Raw genomic sequence first — 16,368 nt, forward strand, 5'->3', positions numbered from 1 at the left:
TGTTATTTTCATTCATATTACTGTATGGTGATACGGGCATAATCCCTTTTTTTTTTTATGGAGGATCACCAGTAATCGAGCTGTTCCTGCAAAAACCCAATTGTAATAAAGCCCGTAATGTAAGGACCTCTTGCACCTGACGTTTCTAGAAAAACTGACATTAAATTTGGGGACTAGTGATCCTTTACTGTTCCTACAGGTGGGACAGTGTCCAAAACCTTTATATATTCAGAAGGTGAATGGTTGTTTTGTGCACATAGCAGTATCTACCTTGCCGGGCAGGGGCTTTTCATGGTGTACCACATAGCTTGGCACGTTTATCCCTTATATAGGGATTGATGGGGCTAAAGAGATGTATGACCAGCCACTATGAAAAATAAAACTTCTCATTATAGCACTATAGGTGTTTTTCATCTTGTGTACAAACGCGAGTTTGCCGCATAGTTGGATACATTTTCCTCCATTTTTCTTGTATATTGCCCTTCACTCCATTACAGTTTGTTTTACGCTATCATTTATTACATGTAAGTCCAGAATGCTGTTCACAGCAGCATCAGAATGACAAAAATTTGGGACAACTGCTTTGTTAGCAAGACATAGTCATATGAACAAGCAAATGCATTGTTAGGCACATGCCTCCTTTTTGGGATCAAAGCGTCTCTTTTCTTTTGCATGGCCCCCAAAGAGAAAAGTTAGCGACATTCTTCTAACACAGTAGCCGAATTAGATATTTTTTTTCCCATTTAATGTGAAAATGTATTAGAAATGTGAAGAAAACAATACATACCCATATTCCCTGAGATAATTCCCATTATTTCCTCCTAAAAATTTGCGTTCAACATGCTCACTAAACCCCTAGATGAATACCTTAAGGGGTGAATTTTTAAAAAAAGGGATCATTTCTTGGGGGTTTCTATAATTTTGCCAGCATAATGCCTCTACAAACAAGGGAATGGGGCCTGGAATCCCTTTGTGTACTAAAAGCCAAGAGTGCTCCCTCCATAGGCCCAGTTGTTTGTCCAGTAAGCAGATTGGAGCCACAATTAGGATATTTTTGATCACAGCAGAAACAGGGTGATACATTCTGGGGTGCATTTCTTCATTTTAGTGTGCGCTTTACAAAAAAAACCTGTCTTTAAAGTGACACATTTGGGGAAAAAGCTTTTTTTTTTTTTTTTTTATTCACCTACTTTGCATTAAATTCAAAGAACTGTGGGGTCAAAACACTCACTACACCCCTAAATAAAATTCCTTAATGGGTCTAGTTTTCTAAATGGGGTCATTCATGGGAAGTTTCTATCGTTCTGGCAGCTCAATGCCTCTCCAAATTTGCAGTGGAGCCCAAAACATTTTCAAGCAAAATGTGTGTCCTGAAAGCCACCGGGTGCTCCCTTAGTTTTTGGGCCCTGCCGTGTGTCCAGACAGAGCATTAGGACCACAATAATGGTATTTTTTTTTAACACAGGAGAACAAGGGCGATAGATTTTGGGGTATGTTTCTTCATTCTCAAGTTCGATGTACAAAGAAATCTGTCTTTAAATTGACACGTTTGCAAAAAAAAATTTTTTATTTTTTAACTGCTTTACATTAAATCCTTATAAAAAAACGTTGGGGTCAAAATACTTACAACACGCCTTATTGAATACCTTAAGGGGCGTAGTTTCAAAATGGGGTTATTTGTGGGGGTTTACATCATTCTGGATACCTATGAATGAGCCTGTGAAAACTTGGCTTGGTGCAGGAAAACAAAATGTACTTCAAAATCTATAAAAGTACATTTGTAAGTCTCCTAAATTGCTCAAAGATGTATTTTTTTTTAAATGCTGCCAAAATATATTAAATTGATGGAAATATAAGTTTAATTAAAAAAAAATGTGTACTGTCTGCATGTACGTTACATATTGCAGTTCAAAATAGGGAAAAATTAAAATTTTTACAACATTTCATACATTTTTATAATTGATTTACGCAAATCGGATCAGTCTACTTTTACCACCTAAATAAGGTACAGCTTGCGACTAACTATTTTCCGCATGAAATGGTGCGGATTGTCGGCTAGTTGACGCATAAATGCTGCGGAAATTTTCCGCAGCAAATCAGTTACGTATGGACAAGCCCTTATTCTCTGATAAAGTCAGACATACTAGATTTGAAAAATCTGGCTTGGTCAAGGTCAAAACAAGCTTGATCATTAAGGGGTTAATCTTGTGGTTTAATTACTGTATAAACATATTTTGAAGTTTTGAAAAGGCCTTTTCAGTTAGGATTTGAGGTCAAGATGATAATTACAAGGTTATATGCATATCTGCAGCTGCAGTCAGTGAGGCACAGTTTTCTTTGTGCCCGATGGCGATACAGATCAATGTTGTTAGAAGTTTGTACAAAATCCAGAACAGGATATATTAAAAAGGGTACACAGAAATATCTTTCAATAAGGGCGGAATTTTCTCTGAGCCCGCATCAGTGCAATCTTCTGCTTATCTTCTTCAAACTTTTTTCGTAGCTCAGCGAGGTCTGGAAAAAACAAAAACCAGGACAGTTACATTGTGATTGGATTCTAAATAAGTTTATCATATATAGTATTACAGAATATTCCCCTTTGAGATAACTTGTGATCATTAACGGAGAGTCATGTAAAAGAAATTTATATGGAATTTGAAACTGGAAATAATTTGCAGTGCTTGCCAGCCTAGTTAAAGAGGCTCTGTCACCAGATTCTCAAATCCATATCTCCTATTGCATGTGATCGGCGCTGCAATGTAGATAACAGTAAAGTTTTTTAGTTTTTTTTTAAACGTTAATTTTTGGCCAAGTTATGAGCTATTTTATATATATATATATATATATATATATATATATATATATATATGCAAATGAGCTTTGAAATGGACAACTGGGCGTTTTTTTTCGTTACGTCCAACTGGGCGTGTATTGTGTTTTTAACTGGGCGTGTTTACGTGTATGACGCTGACCAATCAGTGACCAGTCAGCATCATACACTCATCTCCATTGATTTACACAGCAGCGATGTGCAGCCACATACACAGAGATTAACGTTAATCAAGTGTCCTGATAATGAATACACATGAAATCCAACCTGGACGTCGTGTGTATTCAGAAACCTGACACTTCTGACTCTTTTCTTTGAGATTTCTAGTAAGGGAAACAAAATCTCGCGAGATTACGGAGCTAAACGAGATTTTGTTTCACTTGCTGGAAATCTCACAGAAAAGATTCAGAAGTGTCAGGATTCTGAATACACATGACGCCGATCACATGCAATAGGAGATAGGGATTAATTGGCTAATATGGCTTAACCCCTTAAGGACGCAGCCTAGTTTTGGCCTTAAGGCTCAGAGCCCATTTTTCAAATCTGACATATTTCACTTTATGTGGTAATAACGTCGGAATGCTTAAACCTACCCAAGCGATTCTGAGATTGTTTTCTCGTGACACATTGGGCTTCATGTTTGGGGTAAAATTTGGTCGATATATTCAGTGTTTATTGGTGAAAAATTGCAAAATGTAGAGAAAATTTTGAAAAAATTGCATTTTTCAGAATTTAAATGCATCTGCTTGTAAAACAGACGGTTATACCACCCAAAATAGTTACTAGTTCACATTTCCCATATGTCTACTTTAGATTGGCATCGTTTTTTGAACATTCTTTTATTTTTCTTGGGCGTTACACGGCTTAGAACATAAACAGCAATTTCTCATATTTTTAAGAAAATTTCAAAAGCCTTTTTTTTAAGGTACCTCTTGAGTTCTGAAGTGGCTTTGTGGGGCCTATGTATTAGAAACCCTGATAAAACACCCCATTTTAAAAACTAGACCCCTCAAAGTATTCAAAACAGCAGTTAGAAAGTTTTTTAACCCTTCAGGCATTTCACAGGAATTAAAGCAAAGTGGAGGTGAAATTTGCAAATTTCATTTTTCTTGCTGAATTTCAATTTTATTCATTTTTTTTTCTGTAACACAGAAGGTTTTACCAGAGAAACACTACTAAATATGTATTGTCCAGATTCTGCAGTTTTTAGAAATGTCCCACATGTGGCCCTACTGCGCTCGTGGACTAAAACACAAGCCCTAGAAGCAAAGAAGCACCTAGTGCATTTTGAGTCCTCTTTTTTATTAGAATATATTTTAGGCAGCATGCCAGGTTTGAAGAGGTGTTGAGGTGTCAAAACAGTAGGAATCCCCCAATAGTGACCCCATTTTGGAAACTACACCCCTCAAGGAATTCATTTAGGGTTGTTGTTACCATTTTGACTGCACAGTTTTTTCACAGCACGTATTTGAATTGGGCTCTGAAATGAAAAAAATGTCATTTTTTCCAATAAAATGTCATTTGTGATCAAAATTTCTTATTTTCACAAGAAACAAAATACCCCATTTTGTTGCCCAATTTGTCCTTAGTGTGGCAATACCCCATTTGTGGTGATAAACTGCCGTTTGGGCCCATGGGAGGGCTCAGAAGGAAAGGAGCGCTATATGTTTGTTGGAGTCCAGATTTTGTTGGATTGGTTTTCGGGTGCCATGTCGCATTTGCAGAGCCTCAGAGGTATCAAAGCAATGGAAACCCACCAAAAGTGACCCCATTTTGGAAACTACACCCCTCAAGGAATTCATTTATGGTTGTTGTTAGCATTTTGACCACACAGTTTTTTCACAGCACCTATTTCAATTGGGCTGTGACATTAAAAAAATGACATTTTTTCCAATAAGATGTAATTTTTTACCAAAATTTCTTATTTTCACAGGGAACAAAATACTCAATTTTGTTGCCCAATTTCTCCTGAGTGCATCAATACCCCATTTGTGGCAATAAACTGCCGTTTGGGCCCATGGGAGGCCTCAGAAGGGAAGGAGCGCTGTGTGTTCTTTGGAGTACAGATTTTGCTGGTTTGGTTTTCGGGTGCCATGTCGCATTTGCAGAGCCCCAGAGGTATCAAAGCAATGGAAACCCACCAGAAGTGACCCCATTTTGGAAACTACACCCCTCAAGGAATTCATTTATGGGTAATGTGACCATTTAGACTCCATAGTTTCTTCACAGAACTAATTTGAATTGGGCTGGGAATTAAAAAAATATATATTTTTTCCAATAATATGTCATTTTAGCTCAAAAATTCTTATTTTCACAAGAAATAAAATACTCCATTCTGTTGCCCAATTTGTCCTGAGTGCGGCAATACCCCATTTGTGGTGATAAACTGCCGTTTGGGCCCATGGGAGGGCTCAGAAGGAAAGGAGCGCTGTGTGTTCTTTGGAGTCCAGATTTTGCTGGATTGGTTTTCGGGTGCCATGTCGCATTTGCAGAGCCCCAGAGGTATCAAAGCAATAGAAACCAACCACAAATGACCCCATTTTGGAAACTACACCCCTCAAGGACTTCAATTATGGGTGTTGTGACCATTTTGACCCCATAGTTTTTTCACAGAACTTATTTGAATTGGGCTGGGAATGAAAACAAAATTATTTTTTTCAAATAATATGTAGTTTTGGCTGAAAATTTCTTATTTTCACAAGAAACAAAATACCCCATTCTGTTGCGCAATTTGTTCTGAGGGCCGCAATACCCCATTTGTTGTGATAAACTGCCATTTGGGCCCATGGGAGGGCTCAGAAGGAAAGGACCACCATTTGGCCTACTGGGGATTTTCTAGTGCGAAGTCATGTATGCAGAAGCCCCTGAGGTACCAGTACAGTTGAAACCCGCAAGAAGTGACCCCGTTTTAAAAACTACACCCTTAAGGCATTCATCTACATGTGTAGTGAGCATTTTGACCGGAGACCTACACCCCATAAACTGTAATGTGGGTTCTCCCGGATATGGCAATACCCTACATGTGGCTGTTATCAGCTGCCTGGACACACAGCAGGGCCCAGAGGGGAAAGACGAGGGGGGATAAGCTGTGTGGAGTGCATCAGGGTAAGTAAAATTGGGGTAAATTATAAACCAAGGGATGTATGATAAATTTTAAAACACTTTCATACAGAGCTCTGGTTATTCGGGACACGTGTCACATTGATATATTGTGTCCTCCCTTACCCCCTCTTATAGCAGACTTTGCACCTCTTTTGACTTTTTCCCTTCTTGCCAGTTTGGGGAACTTCTCCTGGAAAGTGTTGCCCTGGTACGATGCGTGTGGGCTCGCTTCCAGAAGTACTGGGTGCCCCCCCTTCTTGGTCCCTAAAGATTAGGTTCTTGATAATCACCTCTTGAAATTCCAGGAAAGTTCCCGTCTGGCCTGCACATCGACGTAGCACGTACGCATTGTACAATGCCATCTGTATGATGTGCCCGGCCAGCTTCTTATACCACACCGCATGGCGCTGTAGGGCTTCAGGGCTTGATCTTACAAGTCCATCCCTCCCATGTACCTATTGTAGTCCAGGATGCAGTCTGGTTTGGGGGTGGCCTTTCTTTCATATATCCTAAACCTGTAGGTATACCCTGATGCACTCTCGCAGCTTATACATCTTCACGCCATACCTTGCCCTCTTACCCGGCAGGTACTGGCGGAATTGAACCCTCCCTTTAAAATGTACCAGGGACTCATCAATAGAAATACACTTCTCAGGGGTGCATGCTGGGAAAACCGGGCACTGGAACGGTCTAATAGGGGTCTCCGTTTATACAAACGGTCAAAACTGGGGTCATCTCGGGGTGGGCACGGCTCATTATCAGTATAATGTAAGAAGCGAAGTATTGCCTCATTTATTTATTTTTTTAGGTTCCAGTTCAGTTCTGAAGTTGCTTTGAGGGGCCCAGATATTAGAAACCCCTATCAAACACCCCATTTTAGAAACTAGACCCCTCAAAGTATCCACAACAGCATTTAGAAAGTTTATGAACCCTTTAGGTGTTTCACGGGAATTTAGAGCAAAGTAGAGTTGAAATTTAAATTTTTTTTTTTGTCAGAAAATCCTCTTTATACCATTTTTTTTATAACACAAAAGGATTTATCAGAGAAACGCAACTTAATACTTATTGCCCAGATTCTGCAGTTTTGAGAAATATCCCACATGTGGCCCTCGGGCGGTGATGGACTGAAGCGCCGGCCTCCGAAGCAAAGGAGCACCTAGAGGATTTTGAAGCATCTTTTTTATTAGGCACCATGTCCGGTTTGAAGAGGTCTTGTGGTGCCAAAACATTGGGAACCCCCCAAAAGTGACCCCAATTTGGAAACTAGACCCCTTGAGGAATCCATTGTAGTTTTCTTGGGGTGCATGCGGCTTTTTGATCAGTTTTTATTCTATTTTTAGTTGGCGTGGTGACTAAAAAACAGCAATTCTACTATTGTTTTTTTATTCTTTTTTTTTTACAGCGTTCACCGTGCGTTATAAATGACATATTCACTTTATTCTGCGGGGCGATACGATTACGGCGATACCAGATGTTTATAGTTTTTTTTAATGTCTTATGGCGTTTGCACAATAAAATACGTTTTGTAAAAAATCATTCACTTTTTGTGTTACCTTATTCTAAGAGCCAGAACGTTTTTATTTTTCAATCAATAAAGCCGTGCGAGGACTTATTTTTTGCGTAACGAACTGTAGTTTCGATCAGTACCATTTTTCGGTACATGCGACTTTTTGATCTCTTTTTATTCCATTTTTTGGGAGGTGAAGTGACCAAACAATTGTGATTGTGGTTCGGTTTATTATTTATTTTTTTTACGGCGTTCACCGTGCGGGATAAATAATGAAATAATTTTGTAGTTCAGGCCGTTACGGACGCGGCGATACCAATTATGTATAGTTTATTTGTTTGTTTATATATTTTTATTAATAATAAAGGACTGATAAGGGAAAAAGGGGGATTTTTACTTTTAATACTTTTAAAACTTTTATTTTCTTATTTTTACACAACTTTTTTTAACTTTTTTTTTACTTTATTACTTTGTCCCACTAGGGGACATGAGGGCAGGAGGCCCTGATCGCTATTCTAATACACTGCACTACATGCGTAGTGCAGTGTATTAGAACTGTCAGCTACTCACTGACAGCAAGCATAGTGGGTCCTGACGTTGTCAGGACCCACTAGGCTTCCGTCTATGGCATCGCCGGACGCCATTGTTTGGTGTCCGGTTGCCATAGTCACCATCGCCGGCCGCTATCGCGTAGCAGGCCGGCGATGGCAGCTTAACCCCTAAAAAGCCGCGATCTCTATAGAACGCGGCTTTTAAGGGGTTAATCAGCGGGGACACAGCGATCGGTCCCCGCTGTAGGAGCTGTGACAGCTGCTGAACAAGACAGCAGCGTCACAGCTCCTGTATGTGTCGGGAGGACGGCCGAAACGGCCGTTACTCCCGTGACGTACTATTACGGCATGGAGCGCGAACGATACAGCTGCCATGACGTAATAGTACGTCAAGGAGCGGGAAGGGGTTAAAGAGGCTCTGTCACCAGATTATAAGTGCCCTATCTACTACATAATCTGATCGGCGCTGTAATGTAGATAACAGCAGTGGTTTTTATTTTGAAAAACGATCATTTTTGAGCAAGTTATGAGCAATTTTAGATTTAGTTTCTTAACGGCGAAGGACGGATATATCCGTCCTCAGCAGCTGCTAGTTCGCGCAGGACGGACGGATATATCCGTCCTGTGATGGCGCGGGTACTGCCACTGTACCCACGCGATCAGCGGCAGGAGCACGGCTGTTATACACAGCCTGGCTCCTGCTGCAACTGCCGGAATCGAAGCGCGCTCCGATTCCGGCAGTTTAACCCATTAAATGCCGCTGTCAATAGTGACAGCGGTATTTAATGTGTTTGACAGAGGGAGGAAGCTCCCTCTGTCACCCGATCGGCGCCCTCGCAAAGAAATCGCGGGTCGCCGTCGGGTTTCCATGACAGCCGGGGGTCTAACAAAGACCCCCAAGGTCTGTCTTCAGCATCTGCCTGTTAGGCGATGCCAGAGGCATGACCGAATAGGTTGCCTGTCAGTTTTACACTGACAGGCAATAATGCTTTGGTATACGAATTATACCAAAGCATTATATATGCGATCGGCACATCGCATAGTGAAGTCCCCTGCTGGGACTAAAAAAAAATGTCAATCAGTTAAATAAAGTTTGTGGGGAAAAAAAAAATAATTAGTCAAAATCAAATAAAACTACTTTTTTTGCCCAAAAAGTGGTTTTATTTAGTAAAAGTGTCAAAACAAATAACACATACACATATATGGTATCCCCGCGATCGTAACAACTTGACCAATAAAATGAACACATTAATTAAACCGCCGGATGAACGGCGTCCAAAAAAACAACGACAAAATTCTCTCTTTTCTCCCATTCCCCCCATAAAAAATAAAATAAAAGTTAATCTATAAGTCCTATGTACCCCAAAATAGTACTAATGAAAACTACACATTGGCCCGCAAAAATCAAGCCCACATACGGCCACAGACGGAAAAATAAAAACGTTACGTCTCTTGGAATGCGGCGATGCAAAAACAAGTAATTTTTTTCTAAAAGGGTTTTTATTGTGCAAACGTAGGAAAACATAAAACCTTTACATATTTGGTATCCCCGTAATCGTGCCGACCCATAGAATAAAGTTAACATGTTATTTACGCTGCATAGTAAACGGCGTAAATTTAGAACGTGAAAATTAATGCTGGAATAGCTGCTTATTTTCAATTCTCTCCTAAAATAAAGTTAATAAAAGTTAATCAATATATTGTAAGCATCTAAAAATGGTACAATTACAAAATACAACTCGTCCTGCAAAAAACAAGCCCTTATACGGCTATGTCGACGGAATAAAAAAAAAATTACGACTCTTGGAATGCGACCGTGAAAAAACAAAAAATAATCCTTGGTCATTAACGTGCAAAATGGCCCGGTCATTAAGGGGTTAAAGACCAACTGGGCGTTTTTACTTTTGACCAAGTGGGTGTTGTAAAGAAGTGTATGACACTGACCAATCAGTGACCAATTAGCCTCATACACTTCTCATTGTTCCAGCCCAGCATGATCCACAGCACAGTGAGATTATGCAGTGAAAGAAGCTGGGCTGGAACAATGAGAGGTGTATGACACTGATGGGTCACTGATTGGTCAGCCTCATACACTCCTCTGTACAACGCCCAGTTGGTCAAAAGTAAAAACACGCCCAGTTGGTCTTTAAGAAACTAAATCTAAAATTGGTCATAACTTGCTAAAAAATGATAGTTTTTCAAAATAAAACCCACTGCAGTTATCTACATTACAGCGCCGATCAGATTATGTAGGAGATAGGGCTCTTATAATCTGGTGACAGAGCCTCTTTAAATTTGTGGTGTTTTTTTCCCCTCAATTATTTGTGAAATAAATGTAACGGCTCGTGCATTTTTACACATGGTAACAGTTCTAGGGCAATGTTTAATTTACTATTTCTAGAGGGAAAAGGTTAGAACGGGGAATTGTCAGTGAAGTATTTTGTATGTCACAGGTGGTGCATTTTTGAACTGCACTTAGCGTCCCCGTATGAACCAGGCTTGAGTTAAACAGTAGCAGCGGGTGGGGCTTTTCCAATAGTTTGGGTCATTCCCTCTATGCCACCTCTGCACTGTATGGAGCATAGTGTTGAGTCCTCTTTGCAGCATTTCTTTTAACAGACTCAAAGGCTGCACTACATAAACTATTATTTAAAAATAAATAAAGTTATATAAGAGCAGAGAATGGTAAAAAAAAACAAGGCACTTACGTTCTTTCTTTTTATTACGGTGCTGCCAAGCATAGAAGTTTAGAAGTTCTTTCTGGGCTCTCTTTTTCTTTTCCCTCTCTGCCAGCCGCAGATTTAATGCTTCTGTCCGTGCTACACCTGGATGTCTGCCTTTTCTTGTTACCGTTATCCAACCATCCTCATCTGGCATCCCTTCTTTTTCCTTGGCTTTGTCCTCTCTCTGTTAAAATAGTTTAACTTTTTTTTTTTTGCCATCTCAATTCTATAACAAGTGTTCTGTTTAATAATCTGGATGTCTAGAATTTGATACAAGGGATGTCACCACAAACAGATATATATTTTAGTTTGAGAAAAATTTTTTTAAGAGAATTTAAATGTATAAAGGTTAATGGTTTAGAGTGGATTTTTTTTCCCATGCTACACAGAATTATAAACCGCAGTGGCAGAAGAGAGTACTGCATATACTTTGTAACATATTATATAGCAATTCGCTAAATAACCCTCACTTCACACAACAGTCGTATGACAGACGGTTTTTATTTTTAACGTCCGTTTTCAGAACAGTGAGGTGCTATGCCACACCGCCAGATGACTCCCATAGAAGTCAATAGATCAGTTTTTACCGGCCGTTTTTCAGGAAACAATCCTTGTAACGGCCGGTAAAAATTTATCCCGGTCGAGGACTCCCCGCACACAGTGCTACTTTGAGCGCTGAGCCCGGGGAAGCCCTTGTCATTACTGTCCATATAAGGACAGTGAAGTCAAGGCTTTCAACAGTGGAATCCCTGGCCAGTGCATCGCAAGATCTCCTGTCTTGTAGCTAGCACCCCTCCATGTAGATAGCACCCACTGCCTGTAGATATCAATCCCCCATCCCCCTGTACATAGCGCCACTGTAGCTCCCTGTAGATGAATCCCTGGCGCCCAGACCCTGCTCTGGCTGGGAATTCTGCTCCTGGAGAAGGTCCCGGCTTCATTATCCATATATGGATAGTGACGTCTGGCAGAGGATTCCGCCCTCCTGACGTCACTGTCTATATGTGGACAGAGACATCAGGGCCTCAGTCTACGAGCGGAATCCCCGGCCCGAGCGATTCCGCTCTATAGTGAGCTACATTGGCAATATCTACATGGGCAATGTTGCACTATATGGGGGGTGTGGCACTGTCACCTTATATGTGGACAACGTGGTACTATGTGGGCCCTGGCTCAATGTGGGCACTGTGGCACTATTTACATGAGCACTGTGGTGTTTGAGGGTTGGGACAAAAAAAATCCATACTTTTTTATTTTATTTTTTTTTAACAGCCATAAAAATGGATGACAAACGGCCGTCAGACTGGAAATGGATGAAAATTTGGAGACACACGGATTCAGAATGGCCATGAAAAACTGACAGTTGATCATTGTTGTGTGAATGTAGCCATAGGCTGGGTTCCCATGGGTCTGATATGCCGCGTTAAAACGGTGCAGCGTATCCGACCTGGAACCCGCAGCACTCTGCAAAAAAAAACACACCACAAAGTGGCACGGTTTTTCAGACAAACATAATTTCGGAAAGCAGCGTGGGGAAAGGAAAAAAAAGTTAACTCACCCCCTCCCTCTTCTGTGCGTAGTCCGGCCTCCTACGATGAAGTTACAGGCCATGGGACGCTGCAGCCTGTGATTGGCTGCAGTGGTCACATGGGATGCAAGGTCATCCCAGGAGGCCGGACTGCGCACAGGAGATAGTTCTGGGCAATTATGATTTTTCTTTTTCCTGAGTTGTGATTATTGTGGCGGAATCGCTGTGATTCCGCCGTAAAAGTCGCAACACATTTGCTTTCTGTTGCGGGTTTTGTATCCCCATTGAATTCAAATGGGGAAAACCCGCAACAGAAAAGCAACGATAACGCAGGATAAATTGACATGCTGCGGATTTAAATTCTGCACCACACGTCAATTTATTAATGTTTACTATTTGTTTTTTCCCCCCGCAGTTTGGGCATGAGATTTTCTTCATATCCCATTCACTTTGCTGCTGATGTAAATGCTGCAGAATTTAGTTGACGAAATTCAGCAGCGCTACATGGGAACTCGCCCTTAAGACACAGATTTTTGTTGCAGAACTCGATGCAGTTTTTTTTTTTTTTTTTTGGACAAAGCCAGAAGTGGATCCAGGATGGAGAGGTATGAATTATTCCTTTATAATTCCAATTTCTTTTGAATCCACTTCTGGCTTTGACTCAAAAAAACGCTTCAGAATCTGCAACAAAAAAATGATGGTGTGTTTCCAGACTATAGCAGCGCTCCCTGAGATCTACTGTTAGAGACGGCGTAGTTTTTGTCTCACACACCTATATCTGGCCACACATTAGATAAGACTCGATTTTGGTAGCATAGGTCAACTATGTGCATGAAGGCAACCTGACAAACCGAAACGCAACCTGAACACTTAACCATAACTATTTTACCGTTTCGACTTTATCATCATATTCCTGCATATACTGATCAATTTCAGCTTGGAGAGCAGCAACATTAAGAAGAGACTTCTCATAATCCTCTATCCACTCTGTGGGAAGAAAAAAAAAGAAATAAGTTTCAGTATTGGGTAAAAAAAATCCCAGTAAGGAAGTTCTAGAAATGGTAATTCTTCCTAGCTAGATGGAAAAATACTGACATGCTCATTACACAATCTATAACCAACTACAAATCGCGTTGCGACACTTTAATGGGTTCCCATCTTATAAAGTGATGCCATGTCACTAGGATATGCTATCCTTTTATGATCGGTGTTGGACCGACCTTTGGGACGAAGTGCAGATCTAGTGCTGCGTCCCCTTCTAAGTTTTCCCCAGCTCACATTTTCACTTCACTTTAATGGCACGGTTTTGTAGTTCTCGAGATAGCGTGTGGCAGGGAAATACAGTGAAGGGGCCACATTCCTACGATTGGTAGGAGTCCCAGAAACTCCTGTCTGAGCTCACATGACGCATTAATAAAAATCAATGTAAGCAGATTCATCAACTGCGAGCAACATAATACTTTAGAGCATTTCAACTTAAAATCACCGTGACAAAAGAGAACAAAGATTTGTTTTTAGTAATTTCTCAGTTATAACTACGGTAATATTTTGGAAAGCTGAATGTCAACCCATATTACAATTACAGCTTTAATGAGTAGTGGTTGTCATCCACTTTCCCCAAACATCTGAATGCCAAATCTAACTAAGCTATGTAGATCATATGATGTATAATTTCTCAAACAATCAGATTTGCCAAGAGTCTGGGAAATCTGGGTAGGAACCACTGCTGGAGTTGTCAACCTATTTCTGAGGCACATGACCGGGTGTTTTTTTAAAAAATTATTTCTCTATGAGCCAAACACAGGAGTGGAGAAGTAGAAGGCTGTGTTCACATGTCATGGTCAAAATGCATTATTTTATTTCTTTTTTTGCCGTTCTTTCGCAAAGCTGTGCCATTTTGAGAAAATTATGGCAAGAAAACCGCAAATTGACTGCGATGTGTGAACACAACTGGTCTTTCCTTTATACTCTTCTCTCATTTTGGATTCAGTCCTGGCTTTGGGAAAAAAAAAAAAAAGAACTGCATCAAGATCTGCATATGCGAAACGGACCCTAGTTTCTATACCTACTGCGTTTGCAGTGTACGATGGGAGGATTTTAAAGTGTAGCTAAACGTTTGATAAACTTCTGACATGTCATAGTGACATGTCAGAAGTTTGGATAGGTGGGGGTCCGAGCACGGAGAACCCCACCAATCGCAAAAACGAAGCAGCTGAGTAAATGTATCGGTGTACGGACTCAATAGAAAGTCTATGAGCTCATACTCCAATACATCGGCTTTCCGGAAAAAGCCGAACAGACACGAAGCGGCTGAGCTCTCACACAAGTTTTAGCAATTGGCGGGGGTCTCAGTGCTCGGACCCCCACCAAAACAAACTTTTGACATGTCACTATGACAGGTCAGACGTTTGTCAAATGTTTAGCTACTCTAACTCCGGCTCCCATGTTAAAGAGAAATATTCCGCACGGTATACATATTTTTTACTGGATGTCCTTGCATGGAACATCGTAGTAGATAAGGTTATTCCATACAGTTAAAAAAAAAAAAAAAAAAGTATACTGTCGTATGTTATCCCGATAGGTGCCAAAAGGAGGAGCACTCATTTGGCATTTGTTGGGTGAATGGGGCCCTATGGATAGAATCATTGTATACACCAAACGTACACTACAAACGCAGTGTAAATAGACGCTAAGGAACACTATTAAGCAACTTCAAAATAAAAGAAAATTAATTTTAAACATGTGAAACATGAATAGAAACAATTATTAGACTCACTGTGTATTCCAGCTTTTACAAACGCATCTCTTTTTGATATTACAAACGATGTCCAGACTTCTTTGGACCTAAATTTTTTAATTCCAGATGCATCTTTGAATACCATATAAGCCGTTCTGAAGCCCTGTAAAATAAAAATAGTTTGTGATCGTTGAAGTTACCAAAAACAAAGTTATATTCAGACTAAAAAAAAATATAGATTAAAGCAGACTATTCATCCTTCGGAATAGAGATACAAGCTAAACACCGCCTTCTATTAACATATCAGAAAATGGAATATCTAACCTCTTTATAATGTATCTTGGCATCGCAGTAACAGACGAAAATAAAAAGAAATAGTAAAATAGATCAAATGCACATACATTATAACCTCAATGATTTCAATGGGAAGGCCTCGGCATAAGCCATAGACATCTTATTTAAAGAGTGACTGCACTTTCAGCAATCTTTTTTACATGTCAGAGATCTATCAGAAGTTTTGATTGGTGGGAATCCAGGTGCCGAGACCCCCACCGCCATTGAAACTAAGGTGCAGAAGAGCTCCTTCGGTTGTAATCAGTGCTCCTCGTTATGCTCAAGACGGCATACCTTAGTTTCAGTGACGGTGGGGGTCTCAGCACCGAGACTCCCATCCATCCGAACGTCTGATATGTCTCTATTCTAAAAGGGCAGTCACTCTTTTAGCAAAAAGGGCACAATGCTTTGTTGCCATTCATTATTACATTAAGTGGGGTCCCAGGTCACAGAGCCCCATCAAAGCATATTTCAGATATGTCAAACAAAGGCTTTATTCACATAGCTGTATTAACATTCTCATGCATTTTACCAAAGGAGCTGTCCCATATTGTTCTTGGCACCAAACATACAACTCTTATGTGTACCGTTCATACAGAAGTTTAAATGAAGCCTAGAGAATATGCATATACCCTTTAATCATGCTTTAGCAATACAACTACTTTCCAGTTATGTAAAATAAGAGGTTACGTAACATTTTTAGTTAAAAATAATTTTTATTGAATGTCCATAAGTATCAGTAGCAAATAAGTATCAATTGAGCATTTTTTTGTTTGTTTTTTTTTAACTAGACCTACTGGGTCTCAACAGGTTAGGCCCCATTCACATCCTGTTTTTGCTCTACATCTAGCTCCCGACACACGCTAGATGTGTCCATGGAGCTCCATTACCCTGACGGACACCAAAAGAGTGCCCTTTTGTCCACCGTCTGGCCAGTATAAATCAGTAACTCCCAAAAGAAAAAATGAAGGGTGTAGCATAGTAGCTTTGCTATTCCATACAACCGTATACAGTAGAAAAAAAAGTATACGTTAAAATTGACATATATTATAAAACA

At 40.2% G+C, this 16,368-nt stretch overlaps 1 protein-coding gene across 2 annotated transcripts in view; it reads right to left on the reverse strand.

Annotated features, from left to right (window-relative positions):
• Positions 1-723: 723 nt before the first annotated feature.
• RRP7A (ribosomal RNA processing 7 homolog A) overlaps positions 724-16,368 on the reverse strand; it is a 65,059-nt gene continuing 49,414 nt past the window's right edge. For both annotated transcript variants that reach the window (XM_075860037.1, XM_075860038.1), the window contains exons 4-7: positions 15,018-15,141; positions 13,131-13,228; positions 10,699-10,897; positions 724-2,514 (exon numbers count right to left, since the gene is read on the reverse strand). In XM_075860037.1, coding sequence (XP_075716152.1) covers positions 2,429-2,514; positions 10,699-10,897; positions 13,131-13,228; positions 15,018-15,141 — 507 coding nt within the window. In that variant the 3' untranslated portion in view covers positions 724-2,428. The remainder of the gene's footprint in view (positions 2,515-10,698; positions 10,898-13,130; positions 13,229-15,017; positions 15,142-16,368) is intronic.

This window comes from Rhinoderma darwinii, chromosome 3 (assembly GCF_050947455.1).
Source record: "Rhinoderma darwinii isolate aRhiDar2 chromosome 3, aRhiDar2.hap1, whole genome shotgun sequence".
Classification (NCBI taxonomy): domain Eukaryota; kingdom Metazoa; phylum Chordata; class Amphibia; order Anura; family Rhinodermatidae; genus Rhinoderma; species Rhinoderma darwinii.